The sequence below is a fragment of the Narcine bancroftii genome, chromosome 14 (assembly GCF_036971445.1).
Source record: "Narcine bancroftii isolate sNarBan1 chromosome 14, sNarBan1.hap1, whole genome shotgun sequence".
NCBI lineage: Eukaryota > Metazoa > Chordata > Chondrichthyes > Torpediniformes > Narcinidae > Narcine > Narcine bancroftii.
The window spans coordinates 54,466,121-54,488,975 of NC_091482.1; the positions used below are offsets into that span (position 1 = coordinate 54,466,121).

The window sequence follows — 22,855 nt, forward strand, 5'->3', positions numbered from 1 at the left end:
GCTCGAACTGTTTATTAAATGGACGGTTCAGAAAGTGGGATTCCGCTTGTTGTTTTCTGCCTTCAGCTTGTCATAACCTGTAATAAAATAGTCTTTGACAGGAGTTAAACTCTATCGACCATCAGATTCATTTCCAGCTGACAGATACGATACATAACATATTTTAAATGAATGCAATAAACCATTGACGTGTATAAAGAGCAACATTCAGAAAACAATGGGAAAGAGATTCAAGTTGAGTGTATTGATCACGTTTTATTGTTGGTTGCGATGAGCCGCAGTTTAGCGTGAGATCTGTGTTCGCCGATTATTGTTCTTTCAATTGGTCGACAAGGCATTTCACTCGTATATTTTCTTCATGCAGATATCAAAGGTCTTCTGGTCAAGCCGATGGGAGGTCATTCTAATAATACCCAAGGTCACCTCTGGGAGCCAGTGAGTCTCACAGTCATTTTTCATTTGCTTGCAACATTAAATGACAGTTGCAAGGGACTGGATGTTGCAGGCAATGGGCATCGTTGATGTCATCAGCACACGCCACGGGATGAAAAAGCCGAACCGCGGGTCTGTGGATGAAAAGGGAGAAAGAAGAAAGGAAAGGCTTAAGACGGCAGCGAACCCGGGTCTTGTAGACAGTACGCGGTGCTAGTAGGTTCGGAAGGCTTATTCTGATAGAAGCGCGAACCTTTGCTTGGCGCGGCGCCAAAATATCTAACGTTTGGCCATTGGTGCCTCGGTGAAAAGTCAACACAGTTCAGTGACTGATCTCGGGGTGGGTGGGGGGGGGGGGGGGGTGGAACAAACGCGTTGCTTGAACATTTATCTAATAAAGAGTTTGCACAGACATCCTGCAAAACATTCTTAGGACTCCGTATTCCTTCCTGCCCCATGCAAGACACCAAAAAGACAATGGCAAGACTTCAGGCTCCATTGCTCCCTTCGATGTTTTACATTTCGATTGTAATTAAACAGTTGAAGCTCAACCATGTCGACAAATTCCAGCTGAACTTAAGACTGCAACCCCTCTGCCTCCGTGGCCCTTCATTAGATACTTTCCTCTTGGAGTTGCGGAGGTCAGGGAGTATAAATATAAATTGCATTTTGCATTACTTCTGGATGAGTGAAGCTGTCAAAGCAATAATGCTAGCTTTCAGTCCCACGTTCTGCCACTTCTATCCCATTTTTCGGCCAACAGGTCATGCACAAATTAAAACTGACAGCCCTGCCGGCATGTCCAACAGACTTATATTGTTATCGGTTTCTGTCGTGCCACAGATCACAGATCTTAGCCTGAGTTTGTCTCCGTGTTCCTGGTGCCTGCTGGAGATACTGCCAGCCTGTGCAAAGCGGACAGACCACAAAAGAAAAACATGTGGTCAATGCCGGTGACGTCGAGAGGAAAACGTTCATTGGCAGGGGGAAGGGGGTCACATTTGTTGCTCTGGTCTTCCCAACTGCGCTGGGAAGATATGAGCACATGCGTAACAAGTGGAAATACTTTATTTTCCAAATGGAATTTCAACGTGTTCTCAGCGACAGTGAAATGGGTTGCAAATATTTTCATTCACAGTTATCGATGTATTAAAGCAAATTGTATGACCCGAAGGCTCGCTTTGTTTCCTAATTGTTTGTTTGCCATATTTATTTTGAAATATTCCAGTGTATAGCTTTATTACAACTGGAAAATGCACTCCGTCATTGCCGAGAGTTATTTGTGTGTGGATCTTTCTTTGCACTCTACTTAACTTACAGCATTCGTTCTTGATGTCACTTGCGTCCCTATCTGTTTTGAAGAGGTGCTGGGATATCCGAGGACATTCATTGATGAGCTGCTTCCTTTCCTTACGGCAATGCCAGTTGTAACTTCAGGTCGTACGTCTCCCTTTCATTAATATCGAAATCTGATGAAGCAAACAGCAGAAAAAAAAGTTTAATGTTAAGTTATATGAAATGAGTGTTTTTTATGGCATTCAAGGTAAAACTGCCTAATGAACGTACTTTTTAAAAAATATATATTGACTTTGTATTCTATCCTATTCAGAAATAATCCTCTACATATTGAAGTATTTATTCCAACGTTTAACGTTGTTATTTTTGTTGCACTATATTGTAGTCATCTTGGAAACTCAAAGAGAAAATTAATCGATTGAACGTAACTCAGGGGGAGACAACCGCAGCGGAACACATAAGCTGTTGCATAATACTGTCACTCTTGTTTTTTTTTTAAATCTGACAAGTTTGAACAAGAGGCAGTTACTGCAAAATAAATCATGTGAAAATGTACATATTTTAATTGAATGAGAGGTGATTACCCCTAAACTGTCAATCATCCTCTTGCTACGTTTTGCATAAATTATTTTGCCGCTTCAGTTATCTATTCGGTAGAACAGTGCTCCCATACTCACCCTATAGGTGATTTTTTTTTACACTTTACTGAGAACTGTGTTTAAGAGGCACGCATATTGCAGTGCAATCATTAAATGTTTTGGAACGAAAATGTGTTGTGTCTTTTCTAGCTAAATGTCTTTATTGATGAATTCTTGTTGAGATTCCCTCATTACTTCACCCAAGTCGTGTGCTTAAAATTCGTTCCTGAAACGAGTGCTCACATGCGACTCAGCCTAAGGGGTAATCGCACCAGATCAAGCCCTGATCTGCGGTCCGAACAATGCAAGGATATGCATAAATATCAGTAACTGGATACCTGGCCAATAACCCTCACCTCTCTCCGAGTGCATTCTGACCAGCTCCAACAGAATCCTCACTTCCAGAGATCAGAAGCACTGGTTTCAGGTCGGTGCTCCACCTGAGTATGGCAGCGAGATGGTGATGTGGATGGAGTCAATAGAAGATTATAATTTCAGAAACAAGAAAATACAGTGCAAATTATATTCTTAAAAAGAGAACCTTTCTAAGGTCATTGGTTCACAATGACCAAATAAGTTCAAACCAGCCTTTAACAGCTGCCATCTTTCCTTTCATCGGCGAGTTAACAGTTGCCTTGAGTCAGGTCATCATTTGTAATGGGAGCCCATGAAATGATAAGCCACATTCTTACTGTGGAATATGAAATTCGTGCCTTTTGACAAGTTTGATCTCAAGAGTCCGTGGGTTTGTTCTGAAGGAATCAACGATTCTGTCCTTGCGGATTTTTTTTTTTTCAGATCATCTCAATATAAGATGGAACGAGATATTTGCACATTTACTAATTCCGCATGGTCGTCTTTTGTAGATTCAAATCTCTGTAATTATTGACGTTAATTTCAAGTTGATTATATTCCATTATTTTTCAGTTGCATTATTGACACCTCATTGTTGACAGGATTGGAGGAGGCATTAAACTTACAGGATTAAACAAGGAGTGAAAGTCGAATATAGCAGAAGCCCGCTTAACGCTGACAATAACATAAACGCCAAAGGCCTTCACCTTTCTAATTTCCTTGGGTTGTGACATATTCCCACTCAGTTTCATGAATCCGGAACAAATTACTTCTCGCTTCATTGCGAATTAGAACACTTTTTTTTCTGCCACTTCCAAAAACCCAGAGTCAACGTTGTTAAGGCATCTTCCTGTACCTGTTGTGACACCTGTTGTTAAATTTTGGCTAATTTTGCATCAAAGAAATAGACATGTTAACATTTCTCCAAATGTACCAGATGCTCGCTCTTATACTTTAGAGAAAAGCGATGCAATAACACAATACTTTTTTGGGGAGGGAGGCATAGTTTATGTATGAAATGTTACGATTCACAGATTCGACATATGATCAGGAATTGATTCAGTCTGTTACTTTCCCTGGTTTACCCACCGTTCTGCAAGACCATGAAGCAGAAACCATTACAAAAGCACCACAAATGGCTTGGGAATATATCCTTACATAGTTGCTGAACTCTGTCACCCCGAACTTCAATAATTCGTCCACAAAAATCATATGTGATTAATGGAAATAGACAAATAACATATAAACGAGGTTAAATCTTTGCATCATACAGGTGCGCCAACGTGTGAAGTTCCTTTGGATGTGAAATCAAGAATCTAAATTGGGGTTAGAGTGTGATATGACAACAAAGTAAGATGTGGAAAAGTAGATATAATAAGTAGTCTCCCACCATCGATCTTTGCAGAAGGTGCCATACAACTTTTTTTTAAGATAAAGCAGGTTTTAAATATTAACCCATAGAAATCTCTATCCTATTTAATGAATCGTTGAATGGCTTCTTCAGTTCAAAAGGAGGGAAGAAAATTGAAAGCAGGAAGAATAGAACTTCAGACTGAAGAAATTCCTTCGAGAAATCACAGTTAATAGTGAAAAAACATAGTTTCCCATAAAACGACAGTCCACAATGAATAGAGGGGAAAAAAGAATCGGGGGATATTGTAAAGGCGAATATAGGATGAATACGCCGGAGGTCAGCCCAATATCTGTGTATTTTTTTTAATAATAGGCTTATTGAAGATAATATGTGTCTGTTAAACAGTGTCAAGATCGGAGTTGGACCAACAGTCAAATCGTTACGTATATTGCTTATATGAAGCAGTCTCGTTCATCCTAACTTGCCAACCCATTCAAAAGGACCCGTCCACACTAGTTCTACATGACTGAGTCAGGCCCACATTATTCTGCCAGTGGTTCTCAACCTTCCCACCCCCCCACCCCCCGTTCACCTGCCATAGGTGCTCTGTGGTTAGTAAGAGATTACTTAAGGTGCTCTAAACCTATTATATCCATGTCCCTGCCCATTTCAAAATCGTTGCATTAGTCCTTGCCTGAACCATCTCCTCCTGCAACCTGTTCCGTGCGCTCACCACCCTCTGTGCAAAAACAAAGTTACCTGGGGAATTTACGGACCCGTCCAGGAGAGTGCAGTCGACCATTGCCAGACCACCTGATTAACTAGGATTTACTAGGATGTTGCTGGGTCTTCAGGAGTTGAGTTGCAGGAAAGATTAAACAGTTTAGGACTTTAATCTTTAGAGCGTAGAAGAATGAGGGGAGATTTAACAGAGATTTACAATGGTTCAGAGAGGTAGAGGCAGAAGGGATGCGAGTAGGCTTTTTCCACTTAGATTGAAAGGGAGGGGGGGAGAGAGATAAATACGAGAGGCCATCGTTTTAAGATGAAGGGGAAAATGTTTAGGAAGAACATTAGCTGGAAGAATGGTGGAAGTGTAGAATAAGCTGCCATCCGATGCAGTGAAGACGGGCTCCGACGTGTGCTTTAAGAATAAATTGAATAGATACATGAATGGGAGAGTCCTAGAAGGTTATGGAATGGGAGCAGGCCAGTGGGACAAGAGAGACGATTATCGGCAGAGACTAGAGGGACAGAATGGCCTGATTTCTATGCTAGAGCGTTTTATGGTTCTAAGTTTAGGTCTCACTCCGACTTGATGAAAGTACAATATCTTGATGCACTTGCTTAATCAACTGTCTATTTGAATATGGAGAAAATTGTGCTGGTCCACGTTATTGTTTTCTTTTAAACCTATGAATCATCATAATGATCGAATGAAAATAAAACTATGAATTTGTGTTCCTGTTCTTGGTATGTCCAAATGTTTTGCGGTCATTTTTTTTTAATTCATAGTTCGTGTGTAACCATCGTTGTTCAGGAGACCACTGCCCACCCAATTTGTGTAGCAAATGAAAGAAATTGGCATTTAATTCGTGCTTCGTTGAGGTCTGACTGTTGGGAGGTCATGAAGAAACTCGCTGCTCTTCTTCGTTGAGTGAGGATAGTTTGCACCTCCCTGTATAGACAGTTTAAGGGATCATTTGAAAACAATTCTTCAAAAAATACTATTCCACTGTTCTGCAATGGGCTATGACCTTAAACTACGTGTTAATGTCCGGACGAAGAAAGGAAACGGTGACTCGGAGAAAATGAACCCCACAAAAGACTCAAGATTCTTTCCCAAATATTTTTTTCAAAAATGACAATCTGACAAACGTATAAATATTCACATTTTCTGATGGAAACTTGGCGACCTTTCCCGATCCATGAAAAGAAACTATGCGCGGAGAAGATGTTAGCTTTGCGTCATACCCTCAGTGTCTCATAAGTTTACTTTTCTGTCCCTAACACTAAATACATATGAGTTTAATAGTCTAGTGATGCTAATTTCAGCATAAATAAATAACAAAGGCCTCCTCTACATCAAAGAGAACACGAGGGTCACCTTTTCTCATCACATCCAAAAGCCATTGAACGTGTGATCTAACACAAATATCCGGTCAATTATTTGATTTCGGAGGTGCAGCTCAGACGCTGGTATCTTGAGACACCAGATGCAGTACTTTTTCATCACAGTGAAAAGTTTCGATTTTAAAAGTTAGTTGCTTGGGATGTTCGGATACTACATCCGAAAATCCACGCATTTCTTTCATGCCACAAAATGCGATATTTAGAGAGTCGAGTTTCACCACTGTCTCCCGTCCACAAATCTCCTTTGCGACGAAACTTAATGCAGCTTACAATCGTATAAACGATAGGGGGTGGGGGCGGGGTGGAAGTAGAGTGCAGTTGTGCATTAACTTCCCAATCTTAATCGGGTAGATCTAATAATGCCACAGCATTAGCATAAAGTTATATAATAATTTGCATTGATATGAACCTGCTTTGGATTTGCAGTATCATTCTGGAGTCACCTCTCTGCCCATCTTTCTGATTAATTGAAGCGTATGCAGTTGCATACATATCAACAGTCAGTACACTCCAGAAGTAATTCATCGGGTGAAGTGCTTCGGGATGCCGCCGTGTAACAATTATCTGTGTAAATGTAAGTGCTCTTATTGTACAGAGTCAGAAGATGAGGGAACCTCTCCAAAAATCTGCCGCAGTTCGCAGAGATTGCAAAATGACATCCATCAAGAGAGATCCTGCGTGATAAAACTGTCCCGTTAGTCACCTGGATTTCCAGAAAATTCCGGGTTTTAAAAGTTTGAAATGTAAGTGAGTCAACAAGCTTTTCGTGTTCCCTAAAATGCAAGGTTATAGACAAACGCACAGAAGGTTGGCCATGTGATCTCGGGATAACGCCAATCGGGCACATGTTTCTCCAACAAAGAATGTTGGGTTCACAAATCCAGCCTGGAAATGCATTTCCCCTTTGTTGCATTTTTTTTTTCTCACGAAATAATCCATCCGTCCACATATAGTAAATATCCCGCTCGCCTAAACCTACACCTTGTTCATCAGATGCCACAGACACACTGTAGGAATCAGACCGTGGTGTTTGTACCTGTGGTGCCTTTCGAAACACGTACACGTTGTCCCCTTGTGCGAAATGTTGGTGGCAATTTGATATATCCTCAGGTACACCAAATTCGCAGGGAATTCTGCATTGGCATTCATTGAAGAATAACGATACGCCAGCTTGAATTTAAAGGTTGGGAGAAAATGATTTTTGTGTGTTCTCAAAGGCAACCTCGGCGATCTGTCCTCCAAACGTTGTCTTTTTAAAACAAAATAGAACTCAGCAAGTCTTTGTGTCACACTTTCGAATGTTAATTTCGATTTTTATCGTTTGTAATCCTGCCTCTTCCAAAGCAAATCTTGTTATTCGATAAGGAGAGAATCGGCCGACATTCTCCCACTTCAATTTGTGTTTGAATGGCATCAACTATTGCAAGGAATTCTGTTGCGAACTATAATTGGGCTGTGGTTGTCTTTAACCTTACAAACTCTTCACAATACCCTAACTGGCTCCAGCCTTGGTTGAATGTCAGTTAACTACACTGACATTTCAATCAAAGTTTAGTAACTAGTGAATATTCATATATTTAAGGAGGGTTTTAGCCTCCAATGGAGTTATCGTTAATCCCACTCGTTCCCTTTTGCTTCAGCCTAGGACTTGGACAGAAATTAATTTACTCAGTTGTACAAATGTTATACCTGATAGGCCAACTATAATTTAGTTTTTTTTTTAAACTCTTGCAACTATCAACAAACATTTGAATCTTCATGTGAGGTTCGTGCATCTGGCATAGGGAAGATGGCAGCTTACTTGACTATACATAACTTGTCATCGTATAAATAAGATTTTCAAAGTCATTTGCAAATGCCAAGGTTATATTATGTTTTGCCAATATCATACATCTAGACTCAGCAATTGTTCTTGAAGTGACAGTATGATGTCATCATTTTTCTTTTCTAGATTTCGCCCTGGAATGGCGGGAAAAGAGAAGATTCTCCGGTCACATCAACCGAAAGAGCAAAGACGATGATGAAAAGGGATGGTACAACCTAATAGCTAATTGGTGGCAGAACATCATGAAGCAGCGGGTGAGGATACAGCAAAGATGTTATCGATTTTAGTTTCTGCCCCTTTTAAAAAGAGTCATGTCCAACCATGGAGGAAAAAAAAATTAACAATATGTTAACTCTAAACAAAGATGAGCCCATTATCACAGTACTACTGATAAGTAGATTTGCTTTTATGAACGATGTGCTTTTAAATTCAAGTAATAAGGGGAATTTTAAAGCTGAGCGAAAAGAGGTTCACTTTTCATTCTATCCTGCCCGAGACAGTTTCATGTCGTTCAGATTTATGGAACAATTCATGGGACAAATCTTCCTTCATTTGGTTGGTTTGAGTATTAAATGTCCAGAAAGACCAAGGTTGTGGTGAAATTACAGTGAGCAAGCACCAGGGTGCATATAACGTGTTTGAAACAAAACTAGTTATATTAAACTCACTTTACACTTTGGCGAAGCGTTTACTTCTTTTGGTTGTTGATCTAATGGCAAGTATTTTTTTTCATGTGGCTTTTTCTCGTTGTTCTTGGCGATATGTTACTACATAGGTTTGTTTCTCCCTTAATTTCTCTTATCTCTTTTCGTCATTATGTTTCTAGAGTGTCTTTGAATTGTAAATCAATTGCTGATTTCCGGATTACGTCGAAGAAAGAGGTTACCTTTTACGAATTGGCAAATTAGTTTTGGTACATTCCAGGTATGAATGTTGTCAACGTATTTTCGGTTGCATCAGTTCGACGTCATTTAGTGCAAAACTGTCTTCTGGACATGGTGCAGAATCACAGAACCACGGGAAAATTGTGACATAGATGGCGGCTACTCGGCCCATCATGTCTGTGTTGGTCGGAAAGAAAAGATGCCAATCTGATCCAAGCTCCCGACACCATGTCCACAGCCCAGCAGGACACCACTTTTCAAGTGCATGTTGACGGTACATTTAAGTCTGAAAAGCATTGTTCCTAAACAAATAAATGCAAATCTTTATAGATGGAAACTTTTGCTTCCAATTCTTGTAAAATTGATAGTTAACGGGTCCAGTGTTGGAGTTTAACAAATCTGGAAAGTGCAATTATACGTAAACAATATAACGTGGGAAGAAACCGATCAATGAACTGCCATGAAAATAGGAAGAAATAGGAATGTGAAATCCAATCTCAGGATTTCGAGTCTCTAACGCTTCAACGGACTACTTTTAAAAGAAGAGTTAATACGTCGCATCCTTGAGAAATCGCAAGTAATTCACGCAAGGGACAAATCGACTTCAAAGTATACCACCAAAAAAAAATCGCTAAAAGTGACTGCTTATCAATTCTGACATTATTCTGTCATATTATGCAGTGTCTTGAAACTTCCCAGAAGAGTTGTCACTTAAGAAAAAGACTGAGCCCATATTCAGGCACTTGGGGATGCAATTAGCACAGTAAAAGTTACCATTTGATTCACCTGTAAAGGGAATGTCGCTCCCACTGGATCATTTTAGACTAATTCTACAGCGTTGATCTGAAGCGCGTGTGGAAGCACCAGCCGAATAAAAGGTGGATGTTTAAAACAAAACATGTCTCGCATTGCAATCAATATCTGTTTCCATCCACAAGAGAGTCTAGCTACCAAGCTGGGTCAGTAAATGGTATGGCCCATCTCACACGCAGAAATGCCAAATAAATGGTTGCTTTGGAGACATTTCAACTGAAAATTAGAAATGTTAAAATTTTGCAATAATACTGCCGTCTGCTCGAGAAAATGTCCCATTCAAGATGAACTCAAGTGAACTACTGACTATGAGATAAATACGCAAAATGTGCATACATTGGCCATGCAAGTGAGATGGAAAGTGTATTTTATCCAAATGATTGTTTGTTGCTTGAAATCCGAAGTTGTATCTCCGTGATCGAAGTTTTATTGGAATATAAACCATAGCCGAGAAGAATAATGGTTGAGTGCAGATTATCCTACACTGACAAACACGTGCAATGAAAATGCTTTTTTTTTGCTAAGCGTGAAGTCTCTTGCTGATTAATAGCGAACCGCTCAGTGCAGCCAGGCGTGAGACTATTAGAAAAAAATTAAAACAGCTTGTGGTAGAGGTTTGCCACAGACAACACAACTAGGAAACTGGGCAATAATTTAATGGTAATGTCAGCTACAAAAACTGGTCATCAATCAGAGCAGCTCTTTATCTCTGTCCCCTCTATCTCACTTTTCTCAGATTCGCTCTTTCTCTCCTCTGCCAAGTGTTCCCTTTCCTTCCATTTCTGATTATTGGTTAAATTCTTTGTCAGTTCTGATTCTAGTCTAGTTTATTATGTTACGCTTTCTAGCACTGCTCCCCCCCACCCCACCCCACCCTGCAGTTGCTTATAGATTCCCGGTTTTCAATTATTTCCCAACATGCTCAATCGGACGCTAATTTCACGATTCAAACTCGTTTGTTAGATTTTCTTATCGATGTAACTATCAGAAAATTTAATTCTTCACTTTTACCTTTAACATTCCCTTTCAATTTATTCACGTCGGGTTGTGTCCAGTCCAGCTTTCAATGTTCATTTACGTTTATATTTAGTTGAAATATTTCTTCAAAGTTTCCATCGCTAATCAACTTATTTTCAGTTGTAATTGTGTACAAATATATAAACAATACAACAAATTAAAAAAAAACTATCAGTAGAACGACTTCGCACCGACATTTTCACTTCTATCTCTACGTCTTCAGTGTCAAGAATCCTCGGAAATACCCCAAAAAAGAGATCCCGACATTTTTTTAAAAATCCCCAATTTATCGGCTTGTAGCCGGTTACTTAGAAAATAAACACAATTTTTTTATGTCCTTCGATTCAAGGCGTTTAATTCCTATAAACAAAGGCTCATATATATTTTAGAAAAAAAATGTATCAGTCATAATTGAAAACGTGGTCTATAATCTTATTGTTTTTTTTCGCGAGGTTCTTGTAATTGTAGGATCTTTGCAGAAATATGACGGATGGGAGATTGAATCAGGCCCTCAATGCATATCATTAAAGTTCTAACTTTATGTGGAATGTTCTATGTAGTGAGATGAATAATGAGTAAAATTGTGTGGTTGTATCACTATTTTGCCTTTTCCATTATGACTAATTACTTGCAGATTTGGTATATTTTAATTGGAAAATTATTAATGCCAATTAATATATATATTTAACATTTCTATTAAATTCACAGATTATATGTAGATTAGACTCCAAACATTTAGCCACTTTGATATTCAATGGTCTTTGCTTTCATTTTATTCAACTGACAATTTTTCAATTTATTTTTGATATTTAAAGTGGAATTGCATTTAATATTTGGATCAAACTTTTTTGAATTGATGCTGCCGGGTGACGTCATCAAATGACACCACACAATAAGATTTGAAAGCAAGCATGTTTCTTTAAACGTCATTGGTTATCGATTTATTTGGAAATATGCAAGATATCACGTTGTGATTGTTGTTCAATGTTTCCCCCCCACCCCCCACCCCCCTCCCTTCGGTCCTAAGACCCGGTGGAAATGGTGCTTTTAAAGAAACACGTGGTTCAAAAGAAAACTTGGATATGGCTTTTATTTTGATCAATTACTTAATTTCATTTCCAATTTTCTCTAACTCTAGCTTTGATGTTGTAGAGGAAACAAGACTGACAGGAATCTCTTTTTTTCTCTCAGAGACCCGTCATTCCAACGATCAGAGACGTGTCAGAACCGTGCTTTCCAAATTCGCTCACCCTACACGACATTTCTCTGCATCAAAACACAGTCCAGTTATAGACCTCAATTTTCTGATTATGAATCCACTGATCTTGTTTTGAAATGCGAATCAGTAAGCCTATAAGCCTTCAAACGTGTGAAATTTGAAAGATCTCAAGAAGCAATCTCTGGCTGACTGACCCTTGGCAGTCTCTCTCTCTCTCTCTCTCTCTCTCTCTCTCTCTCTCTCTCTCTCTCTCTCTCTCTCTCTCTCTCTTCCTCTCATCTCTTTCTCTTTCTGTCTCTCTCCTCTCTCATCTCTTTCTGTCTCTCTCCTCTCTCTCTCTTCCTCTCTCATCTTTCTGTCTCTCCCCCTCTCTCTCCCCCTCTCCCTCTCTCATCCCTTTCAGTCTCTCTCCTCTCTCTCCCTCACTCTCTCTTCCTCTCATTTCCTCTTTCTGTCTCTCTCCTCTCTCATCTCTTTCTGTCTCTCTCTTCTCTCTCTTACTCTCTCTTCCTCTCTCATCTCTTTCAGTCTCTCTCCTCTCTCTCCCTCACTCTCTCTTCCTCTCATCTCTTCCTCTTTCTGTCTCTCTCCTCTCTCATCTCTTTCTGTCTCTCTCCTCTCTCTCTTACTCTCTCTTCCTCTCTCATCTCTTTCTGTCTCTCTCTCTGTCTTACTCTTTCTCGCTCCCTCTTCTCCGCTCCTCAGCGATCTCTGTCACCTATAGTATTTTATGTTCGACAGTAACCTTGAAGTTTGTCTATAATAACTCACCCGAATCCCCCTTTGTTTAGAGAATAAATGCTTCAGTGTCTTGCAATTGTAAAACGTGAGCAAAACCATTGGATGGGATACAGACGGACTTATAAGAGACGTCACAATTGAAGATAAACAAGAGCACCAGCAAATAAAGTTCTATTCATTTATTTTGGTGCTTTTTTTTTGGTACAGTTAAACAATGATTAGTTTATTTGCATAGATAGATGTTTCGGAGGACAAGCCAAATTTTACAAACAGGGAGTGTGCACCCATCAGTGTGATGAAGTAATGTATAATACTTCAAACAGAATTCTCGTGGGCTCATTGTATTAGACACGTGACAGCAATTTATCCTCCAACCGTACACCTGCCTTACATATACATAAACTTCACTGAAAGTTTGAGCAACTTTTCCTTCACAATGAACTGCCCTTGGTGTCCTTCCCTGTGGAGTCTCGATGTTGAAAGAAAACTGTATGAGAAAAGTTAATATGTTTTGCTTTAAATTAAATCGGTAGAGAGACATAGAATTCTTTCAGAGGAGGTGGGGTGGGATGATGAAACGGAAGAATAGAAATTGATCACTAAGTAGTGAACGCAAGTTCACGGTTGTATTCACTTGCTATAGTTTGAACTATTATTGCAAGTGTTTTACAACGTTGAGAATTCGTTTCTTATATTTTAAGCACTGGTTTTCCGTGTTTCAGCTTGTCGGATTGTATTACAAGTTAGAACTCGTCTTTTTGATTCCATATTAAACAATCGGTGATTTCCAGCTTTGATTCCGTTGAATGTCAGAGCCTTTCTTCCCCCCTCCCCCCCCCCCCCTTTGATTTTCTGATTATTGGTTCCAAAATTTGCTCATTTCTTCAACTAATTCAATCTCAACTATTAGGTCTCTTTCACAATGCACCTGCCAATTTCACGTCAGTCTAGAGAAGTGCCTGCAACTCACCGATCGCTTATAGCTATCAATAACTGTCATTAGAGCGAAGTAAATAGGGATTGCTCAGAGATACATATTCGAATAGATTGGTGTAGTGCACATGCTCTTCAGAAAAGAAGCAGCTATAGTGGGTGATAGCATCTTAGCTGTAGTTTACAACTTTGGAGTCCAGACAGTCTGTCTGCTTAATATTTGGGTGCAAATATAAAATTCTTGCTCCACTCCGACTCCCACTGCTATTCTGCGCCCCCCCCCCCCCCCTTACCCCTTATCCAATCACCATCACCACCGCTCCAACGAATACACATACACACAGAGGTTTGGACCGTAGACTATGTCATTAGATCGAATGGCAAGTCTTTATGGAAAGTGTTTTGCATAATTACATGCCATAGCCAGAATACTAACCCCGAAATTTTATGGGTCACAAAACTTTAACAATTGCCACATTATTGTCCACGACGCGAAGTACGCCACTATCGGCTCGGGGAGAAAGTAGATTTAGATAAATCTAAGAATGTGAAGCCGAATTTTTCTCAGAACCCAAAGAAGAGAGATTATTCCAATCTGACAACTTGTTTACTTATAGCTCCCGAGTTCAGCGAACTTCAGGGTTCCCTGATTGAGGACTTCATCATGATCCGATATAGAAATCCATCAAAGAAATGGACCGAAAGACTCCCTTTTCAAAACTGATTTTTTTTTTTACAATCGTTACCTTTGTGCCGTAGTAATTAAGATATTCTTATCTGGGGAGACAGTTTCTCTGGTAACTGAATAATATTGTGTCTTTGATGTGAACTTTTGACTGTTATCGCATCAAGTTGGGTAGTTCTCGAAAATACAAGCTTTGAAAATGTAATGGGAATTCTATGAAACGCGCCATGAAATGTATCAGTGGACAGTGCATCCTGGTATGAATTGTTGCTAGTATTTTTTTAAAATCTGTCATTTAAAACTTTTTTACACATCTTGATGAAATCCGATTATTTCGTATTTTGAAAGTTTATGTTTTTTTAATGAAAAAAAGAGATACCATTGAGTTAGGCTTAATTTGTGTTCTTTTACTCTATATGTTGGAAAGTCTGTCAGATTCATATATCTATTAAAGTTCACGTTAATACAATATTAATATTTTAAGTTGCATAACATTGGTTTAATCGTTGGTGCAAGCTAATATATTACATATAGTATATTAGATTATAAACCTGAGAAGATTGCCCTTCATATATTTAAATTTATTCTATGCACTTTTCTTGTTTTGAACTCAGATATACATCATTCGGATCTTGAGTGAAAAAAGTAGTCTGCTAATCTCCGTGGACTCGCCTGTTAGAGAAGGAGATGAAAGAAGGAAGAAGGAAAATGCATCGATTCGACCATAAATTCATTGCAGATGTACTTTCGATGTATATTCTGTTTATTCTTGACATGACCTTGTTGGAATAAATAATTCAGATTAACTTGTTTACTTTTGTTTGTCGCTCGTATTATGAAAGAAAATCCGCACATTAGGGTTCCTTCACGCAAATATACAATATACTTTGGTTTCAGGGGACTTATTATATCTGCTTCATGCGTAACTATTCCTTTGTAGCACCTGTGGCATTGACAGCTATGGGGGAGGGGGGGTGCGTTGTAAAGATGTTTGAACTAGAAAAAAAAAATTTTGATTAGGTTCGAATTTCATCTGAACTCCCGCGATTGTGCCGATACTATTCCGGAGCACTGATTTTTGGTCTTTTCCAAAGGGAAGAAAACAACAACATGTCCAAAAAAAATCCAGTGGGTGTCACATATTTTAAGCAGCTTTAATATTTAGTTCTGTTTAGCTGAAGATGTACATACATTTGTGGAATGAAAAAAAAAGTAATTGATTGGGGGAAAAAGTCACCGCTCATTGGTTTGAAATTGATGTTCCTTTTCATATTGGGTAGTGTCCTTTTTTTTTTACAAAAAAAAGAGTGAATTCAATCAGTAGCTAAGTTTAAATCTGTGACGAACGAATGAAAGAATAATTCAATTATTTTCTAGACCAAATACAGAAAATCAATGGAAATGGTTTCATACAAATGATCAGACAGTGCGTGGAATGAATCCCAGCAGCAGGGGCAATCAGAAGTGGAACTTGTCTATAAATGCTTTCAACAGGTGCCTTGCAGAATCTCATCACGTCTTGAACACTTCTGACGGAAACAAGCTGCAAACTTGTTTCAAATGAAAAATTTAAAATTTCAAATGAAAGTTTCTGATCACATTGCAGCCACCCAATAACAAAGTCACTTCTATTTATGGCACATTTGTTTAATGGAAATGTCGCAGCATTAGGCCATAATGGAAATGAAACACTTCACGAGATAAGTTTGTGAGATTTTCTGTGCAGAGACTAATTATTCGAGAGAGTCCATTTTTCATTTTACGGAACTAAAGTATTGCCTTAGAATAGGCGTTCAATACATGTATATAAAAAAAATACGTGATAGATCCAGGAGTGTTTTGCATACAAATGATTTGATGCTAAGTTTATATTATGGTACATTAATTAAGGTATATTGATAGTGAGCTTTATATATAACTTAAATAATACGGTTCAATGGTATTGGTCTAAACCTTGTATCGGTTGACCAGAAAATGGGATGGGCGTCTCTTCTGATCTACCTGCTAACTTTCTTGTTTTAGATGCTACTGTGCAAAATTATTTCCCAAGTCGTCATCCAATTGACCTGAGTCGATCAATAGCACCAATGACATGATACTTCCAAGAAACTAATCGGCCTTTAATCATAATTTCATATTTGTCGTCTACAAAATAAATGGAATGAAACTGAACTTGTTAGTCTCTGCCCAGAAGACTTTATTCGATTAGAAGTAGCAAACGAATAAACCCTGTTGGTGGAATATGTCTCATTTGTCAACAACAAATATGTAAAAAAGTGTAATTTTTGTATTAGAATTTTATAAAACTATTTTAGATAGGCACAGATGCGCATGTGTGTGTGTGTGTGTATGTGTGTGTGTGTGTGTGTGTGTGTGTGTGTGTGTGTGTGTGTGTATGTGTGTGTGTGTGTGTGTATAAATATATTTACTATCATTTGTTCTGTGGTGTGGTATTAAATGTGAAACCAACATTGGATTATAGTACATCTTGGAAGTGTATTGTACCATGATTAAATATTATTTCCCCTCTGGTCACTTTACCTTCTTTTACATTATTGATGTAAAATTATTTAGAATTAAATAGAATTTCACGAGGAAAATATTTTATGCCCCGTTTGTCCATTTTCTTGAAATCTGTAAAGAAAATAACGTGTTTTATAAGCTGAAATCAGCGTTGAATAAGAAACAAATGTAAAGAACAAATTGATTTGCTTTGGCCGTTACTATATTGATGCAGCGACAGTGTGACAACCTGACAATTGTGAAGATTATAAGGAGACAGGAAATTAGAAAAAAAATCACAGAGCTTCAATGAAAGTTTCGCCTTCAATGAATGGCAGACCATTCAGGATCACATGCGGGTGTGTTATCACTTTATGACAATAACTCCTGTCCTAGGAACATAGCTATTCTTTATATCAATACAGCGAATAGAAATTTATTTTGATATAAGTAATATTTCTGTGTAAATCATTATTTTTCAGTTAAGACGTTTTAAAGCACATTTACATGTTGATTCGTGCATTTGCTACTTTTAAAATAACTTTACATGTTGCACGTGATTTAATTTTATTAATCAGGAAAATTTGTCAGTATTAATGTTTCCGAACTTTGTTTCATTTTAATGTACATGAAAACAGGGTCTTTTGCTCCCTCCTCCCCACTCCCCCCCCCCCCCCCCGCCCCGCCAAACACACACACACACACACACACACACACACACACACACACACACACACACACACACACACACACACACACACACACACACACACACACACACACACACACACACACACACACAAAGAAACCCCTTCTGATTACCTCAAACGATCTCAATGTGCAATGTTCAGAAGTACAATAAGATCTGGTAATTGTGCATGTCGTCGGTGTTTATTGTCTGATTCTCGGTTGAAACGGTTAGATTAGTGCTCAGAATGATATCAGCTATTTTCAATTACAATTTATAATTTCCTTTAACGTCGTGGTTAAAACATGGTTTCATCGATTAGCCTTTTTCGCCTGGCTCCTCTTCAGTTATCAAGACCTTGGACGAATTCGTGGTTACGACTTCACCAGTCACAGTTAAGAGATTTTAATACTGAAATGTCACTTTAAATTTCACGAAACAAACAACGTTCTCGAGGTATTGCACTGAACGAAACTGGTGCACAAGTGAAAGCCTTTCAATTCATATTATACCGACAAACTAAAAGAATAAACGCGCAGCTACAGTGTTTTCGCTTTAATAATAGCCGGAAATCTGCACTCCAAATTAAATAAAAAGTTTTAAATAAATATTTCCAAATCCAGGATTCAATTAAGCCAATGGTTTCGTTGTTGTTGGTGCAAATACTGTACGTTTATTTTTGCATGCAGATCAATTTAATGGAGTGGCAAATGGGATAAACTATTATAAAAATAATAGACAGGTTGACTTTGCATTAGCTGAAATTTAATTTTGCAATATTTTATTGCCTTCATCACCAAACACCAGACAAAGAATTGAGTTTTATAGGATATAATCTTGTTCAAAGACCAGCGCCTCCTAGTACCTAGCAGGGTATTAACTCCAGTAGATTTTTCCGAAAGATTCATCACACACACACATATAAAACAACTAGTATAATCGAAGGTTTAAAACAGAATTAATCTGCTGCAAGTTTCACATTGGTCGGCATCAGTCTCGTGAAATGCTAACTTCGCAATTGTACCGCACAATCAAACGCAGTGTCAATATTTTCCAACTCGTACTGAAATCAAACGATTGTTCAAGGTGAGAAATTATACTGATAGCTAGTGTTTTACACATATCGACGACATATAATGTTCCATTCACCAAGCTATAGAAGGTAAAAATCAAACAATTAAAAGCTATGAAGATTAAAAGGCCATTCTTTCCATATTGTTTAGTTACCACGAATTAAAATATTTGAACGCTTCGCAAGTTTTGATCTTTAAGAATATCATTTAATTGAACTAGTCAACTGCTATGGGCGCTAATAACTTTCATTTGCGCAACTTTGTTTGTATTTTTCGTACACGCCCTTTCCTGTAAATGAATAAAGTATATACAAGGCAATAACGTCTAAATTGTTTCATTTCCAAATAGGACGCGAACAGTGAGATTCAATGCTCAGTTCGAGAATATAATGTTTTTTTTTAATGATGGGATCGGATGTGGGGATGGGAGGGGTAGGATTAAGGTGTTATCCTTATTTTGCTGCCATTCCATAATTACATAGTTATATATTTGAAGAATAGTAATGCAATGAATCCGAAATAAAAAATTATATCGTTACATCCAGGGCTCGTTCTATAGTTGTGTGTGTGTGTGTGTGTGTGTGTGTGTGTGTGTGTGTGTGTGTGTGTGTGTGTGTGTGTGTGTGTGTGTGTGTGTGTGTGTGTGTGTGTGTGTGTGTGTGTGTGTGTGTGTGTGTGTGCGTGCGTGCGTTTAGTATCTTATGTCTGGTAATCTTGGAAAGAGAAACAATGTAAACGCAGTCATTGCATGACTAGCCTGTATAGTTATAAATAAATAGAGCAGCAGCGTAGTTTCTCATCTCTGGCTTGCATTCAAACAAAGCAAAACTAAAATCAAAAACTGAGCAAGTTTCCAGAATCCATTGTTAGCCAGATTCTCGGCAAACGAACAAAATGACGATTCGCAACCAGGGGATCAAATTAAGGGAACTCCTTTGTGCAAAAAAAAATCACCTTCTTCGTCAATATTTGCCCTAACTAGTGCTTTTAAATGGACTTAAATTTGCCACCCTCTTGCCTGCTACGATCTTAGGTGGCAATTCAAATATGGGTTCGGTAAGATTTTATTTTTGGAAGTTGCAAAAAAAAAATGTCAATGGGGTTTGATCACATTTTATGGATCCCAAACAAATTCAGTAATGTAAGGTCCTTTTACCTCTGTTGAACCATCTTGAAAGTACAGCAGGAAAACGACAGATATTAGCGCCACCCCGCCGTCATTTGTGGGATGTGCATTCCAAAAGCATGCAGCAGATCAAACAGTCTCTCAAACATGACACACACATCGTTACCCTTTGTAACTTTTCATTAAATTATTGAACCTCTTATTAGACACAAACAGCAGTATCCTGAACCGCTCACATTAAAATATACCTTTGCTCGAAGAGTTTGTAGTTTGACAGTTAACTGGAAAGTTATTTATTACAAATTAATTCTATTAATATACCATTATAAATGATATTACGGCGATAATTAAACATAAATATATGGACCAAAACCTAACTCTTATTCGAACAAGCATTCGATCAATATTTTGGTGCAAACTTAGGATGAAATGATTGAAAATCATACAGTAAGTAGTTCCCTCTCTTTGCACATTTTAATGGTACTTTTATACCAGTAATGTGAGGTTGAATTCTAGTGCTGTTAAACTTCCTGCCACAAATGAAATGCAAGTCTGAGGAGTTTGTATTACAACTGTGTCATAGTGTTACACCAATGCAAAACATGTAGCCAGAGGGCCTTCTAATAATTACAGTATAAACCCCGGCTCCAAAAGAACAGGCAGCCTAGAAACTGGCCATTATTAATTCAGTGGTCAGGCACTTATCCAACTCTCCCCGGACTATAAAACAAGAAACACATAGCACTCCAACATAAAGATTTTTTAAAATATGACGCTTTCTGTCTCAACGCTAATTATAAACTTTTCTCTCTTTTCAAGACCGCTTTCACTCTTTATACAGCTGATTTCCTCTCAGGCAACCATGCTACAAGACGATTAGCAGCAAATTATCCCTACGTTTTTGCTATTACATTACAAATTTATTTTATGTGACGCACCGTCAGACCTTTCCAGCCGCTTTTCACTGAATGAGTAATTGCGGAGATCCAGATGGAATAGGTTTTCTACATTTGACAAGACATTTGTCATTTTAAAGTACCAGATAGAGAATATAAGACCAGTCTTTTTTTTGTGCATCAAGTTTCCTCATAATTCAGATGATATTTAATACAGTGGAATCAAACTATTTTTGGCAATAAAGCTTTTAAAAGTTTAATATATTTTTACGGCAAGATTTCCATTATTAAGGCAAATAACTAACAGAATGGGGCTTTAAAAAAAAACGTTGTTTTACTCTTATATTGAAAGGAGGCGTTTGAATTCAATATTACGTGCTGGAAGCGCTGGGAATATTTGGAATCACGAAGATGGTGGAACTACTTTCTGGACCTCTTTTTAAGGGCTATTGATCTCAAAGGGATTCAACGTTCTGCTACTTTTTAATACTGATGGGTCGTGAATCATTCATCCAATTTGATGTGCAGTTTCTGTTTTCATTAACATTAGTAGAATTATATCTGAAATGCTTTCTAGAAATAGCCTGGTTATATATTCCTGATGTCTAAAGTATCCAATGAGATAATTCAATTAATTTAAACGAACTAGTGCACACCAAAATGTCGGGGGGATCATTGCCTTCAGACAGCTCAACAGCATTAAACATCAAGTCGCTAAGACTATTTGGGAAGACATGTTAATAAAAGACATCCCTGATACAAACCAGTTCTGTGCCTCACAGGTTAAAATAGTGCAAGGTGTAGAATTCCTCAATTAATATTTCTTTCTGCCATTACAAATATGTTGCAAATTTCCTTACTACTCCCAGTCTTAATATGCTCTGTATTATTAATAAGCTCCGTCGCGTCGTATCTGGCTCTAAAATATACATGCAAGCATTTTACTTTATTAATATATTGAACAATGCCTTGTAATAACGTGAAATATTCATCGTGTATTACACCAGCGCCTGGACCATACTGATTCGTTCAAGTGCAAGTCGAACACAGTAGGTTTGCTGTTTTAATAAGTCTTGGTTTACGTCTGATTGTCCTGATATTGTAACAAATGCAATTGTTCAGAGTCACGTGATAGGCTGGGATTCCAACCTCAGATCCGATTTAATCTATTCATTCTGAGCATGCTTTAATCGTCGGATCTTCAGGGTGAAAGAGAGGATAAAGAAAAAACAGAAATTAAAAAAGAACCGCCAGTCTTATTAAACGTAGATAGAGGAAGGGAGAGAGAGAGAGAGAAAATGGGGGGGGGGGGGGGGTGGGGATCAGGAGAGAGAGAGAGAGATAGAGAGAGAGGGGAAGAGAGACAAAGCATTGAGGTGTATATGATGCATGTTCAACATCATAAAAAAGACTGGGCTGCAGAATCAATCTAAAGGTCTTTGGATTGCAGAAGAAAGCTTCGATATATTTTACATACATACAATATCTCTATCAACATTGAAATTAATCAATGCAAAATAGAAAACACAGTGAGTGTTGCATCTAAGATCAATAAATGCTGGGATTTTAAACATATCTCTTGGATCAATAAGTGTGTTGCAACCTTATGAGCCGGTCTTCTTGGGTTGTAGATCAGAATTATCAAAACAAATAACCTGCCATATTTCCCCATGCATTCCCAATAATGTACAGTCAATAAATTAAAAATGTTTCTTGATGTCAGACAGAGACATGTTACAAAAAAAAACTTTAAATCCAACCCAGTTAATTATTTCCATAATTTTATACAAATTTCAAATCATATTTAAAATTTGCCGTCTAGGAATTATGTTTGATACTTATAATAAACAGTTCTATTTATCCGCGTGCACTGAATGGCGGCACTTGATTGTCTGCCATAAAGCAGCCATTTTTTTAATCTCTTGGAAATCGTGCCTGGGTAACGTATAAATAAAATAATTTACCTTGCAATTGGATTTTTGTTTCTATATTGCAAAAAAAAAACAGATGAATCGGTATAAGCACCAAAACTCTACGCTATTGGAGCCTTATAGTCACCATGTCAAAATAAATTTACGATAAATACGGATTAAATGTTTTAGATATTACTCTATCGTGTTTCATTTAAAATCGGTTCCGAAGTTGGAAGAGCCAACCCACGACGATTGTGTGCTTCGTTTCTAATATCCAATATCTATTTAGGTACAGCCTGATTGTAAAAATATTTGTAATGGGCATTGGTCAAG

At 38.0% G+C, this 22,855-nt stretch overlaps 1 protein-coding gene across 6 annotated transcripts in view; it reads right to left on the reverse strand.

The window, feature by feature from the left end:
• Positions 1–235: 235 nt before the first annotated feature.
• Positions 236–22,855, reverse strand: part of nr2f2 (nuclear receptor subfamily 2, group F, member 2) — a 42,930-nt gene continuing 20,310 nt past the window's right edge. For 2 of the 6 annotated variants that reach the window (XR_011348766.1, XM_069911230.1), the window contains 2 exons: positions 1,751–1,901; positions 236–566 (listed from right to left, as the gene is read on the reverse strand). Coding sequence is in view for 4 of the 6 variants with exons in the window: in XM_069911230.1 (XP_069767331.1) it covers positions 1,866–1,901 (36 nt within the window). In the remaining 2 variants the exon portion in view is untranslated. Of the gene's footprint in view, positions 567–1,750; positions 1,902–2,722; positions 2,807–3,427; positions 3,577–12,736; positions 12,813–22,855 lie in introns of those variants that run through there. The other 4 variants (XR_011348767.1, XM_069911225.1, XM_069911229.1 and 1 more) reach the window with 4 other exon arrangements.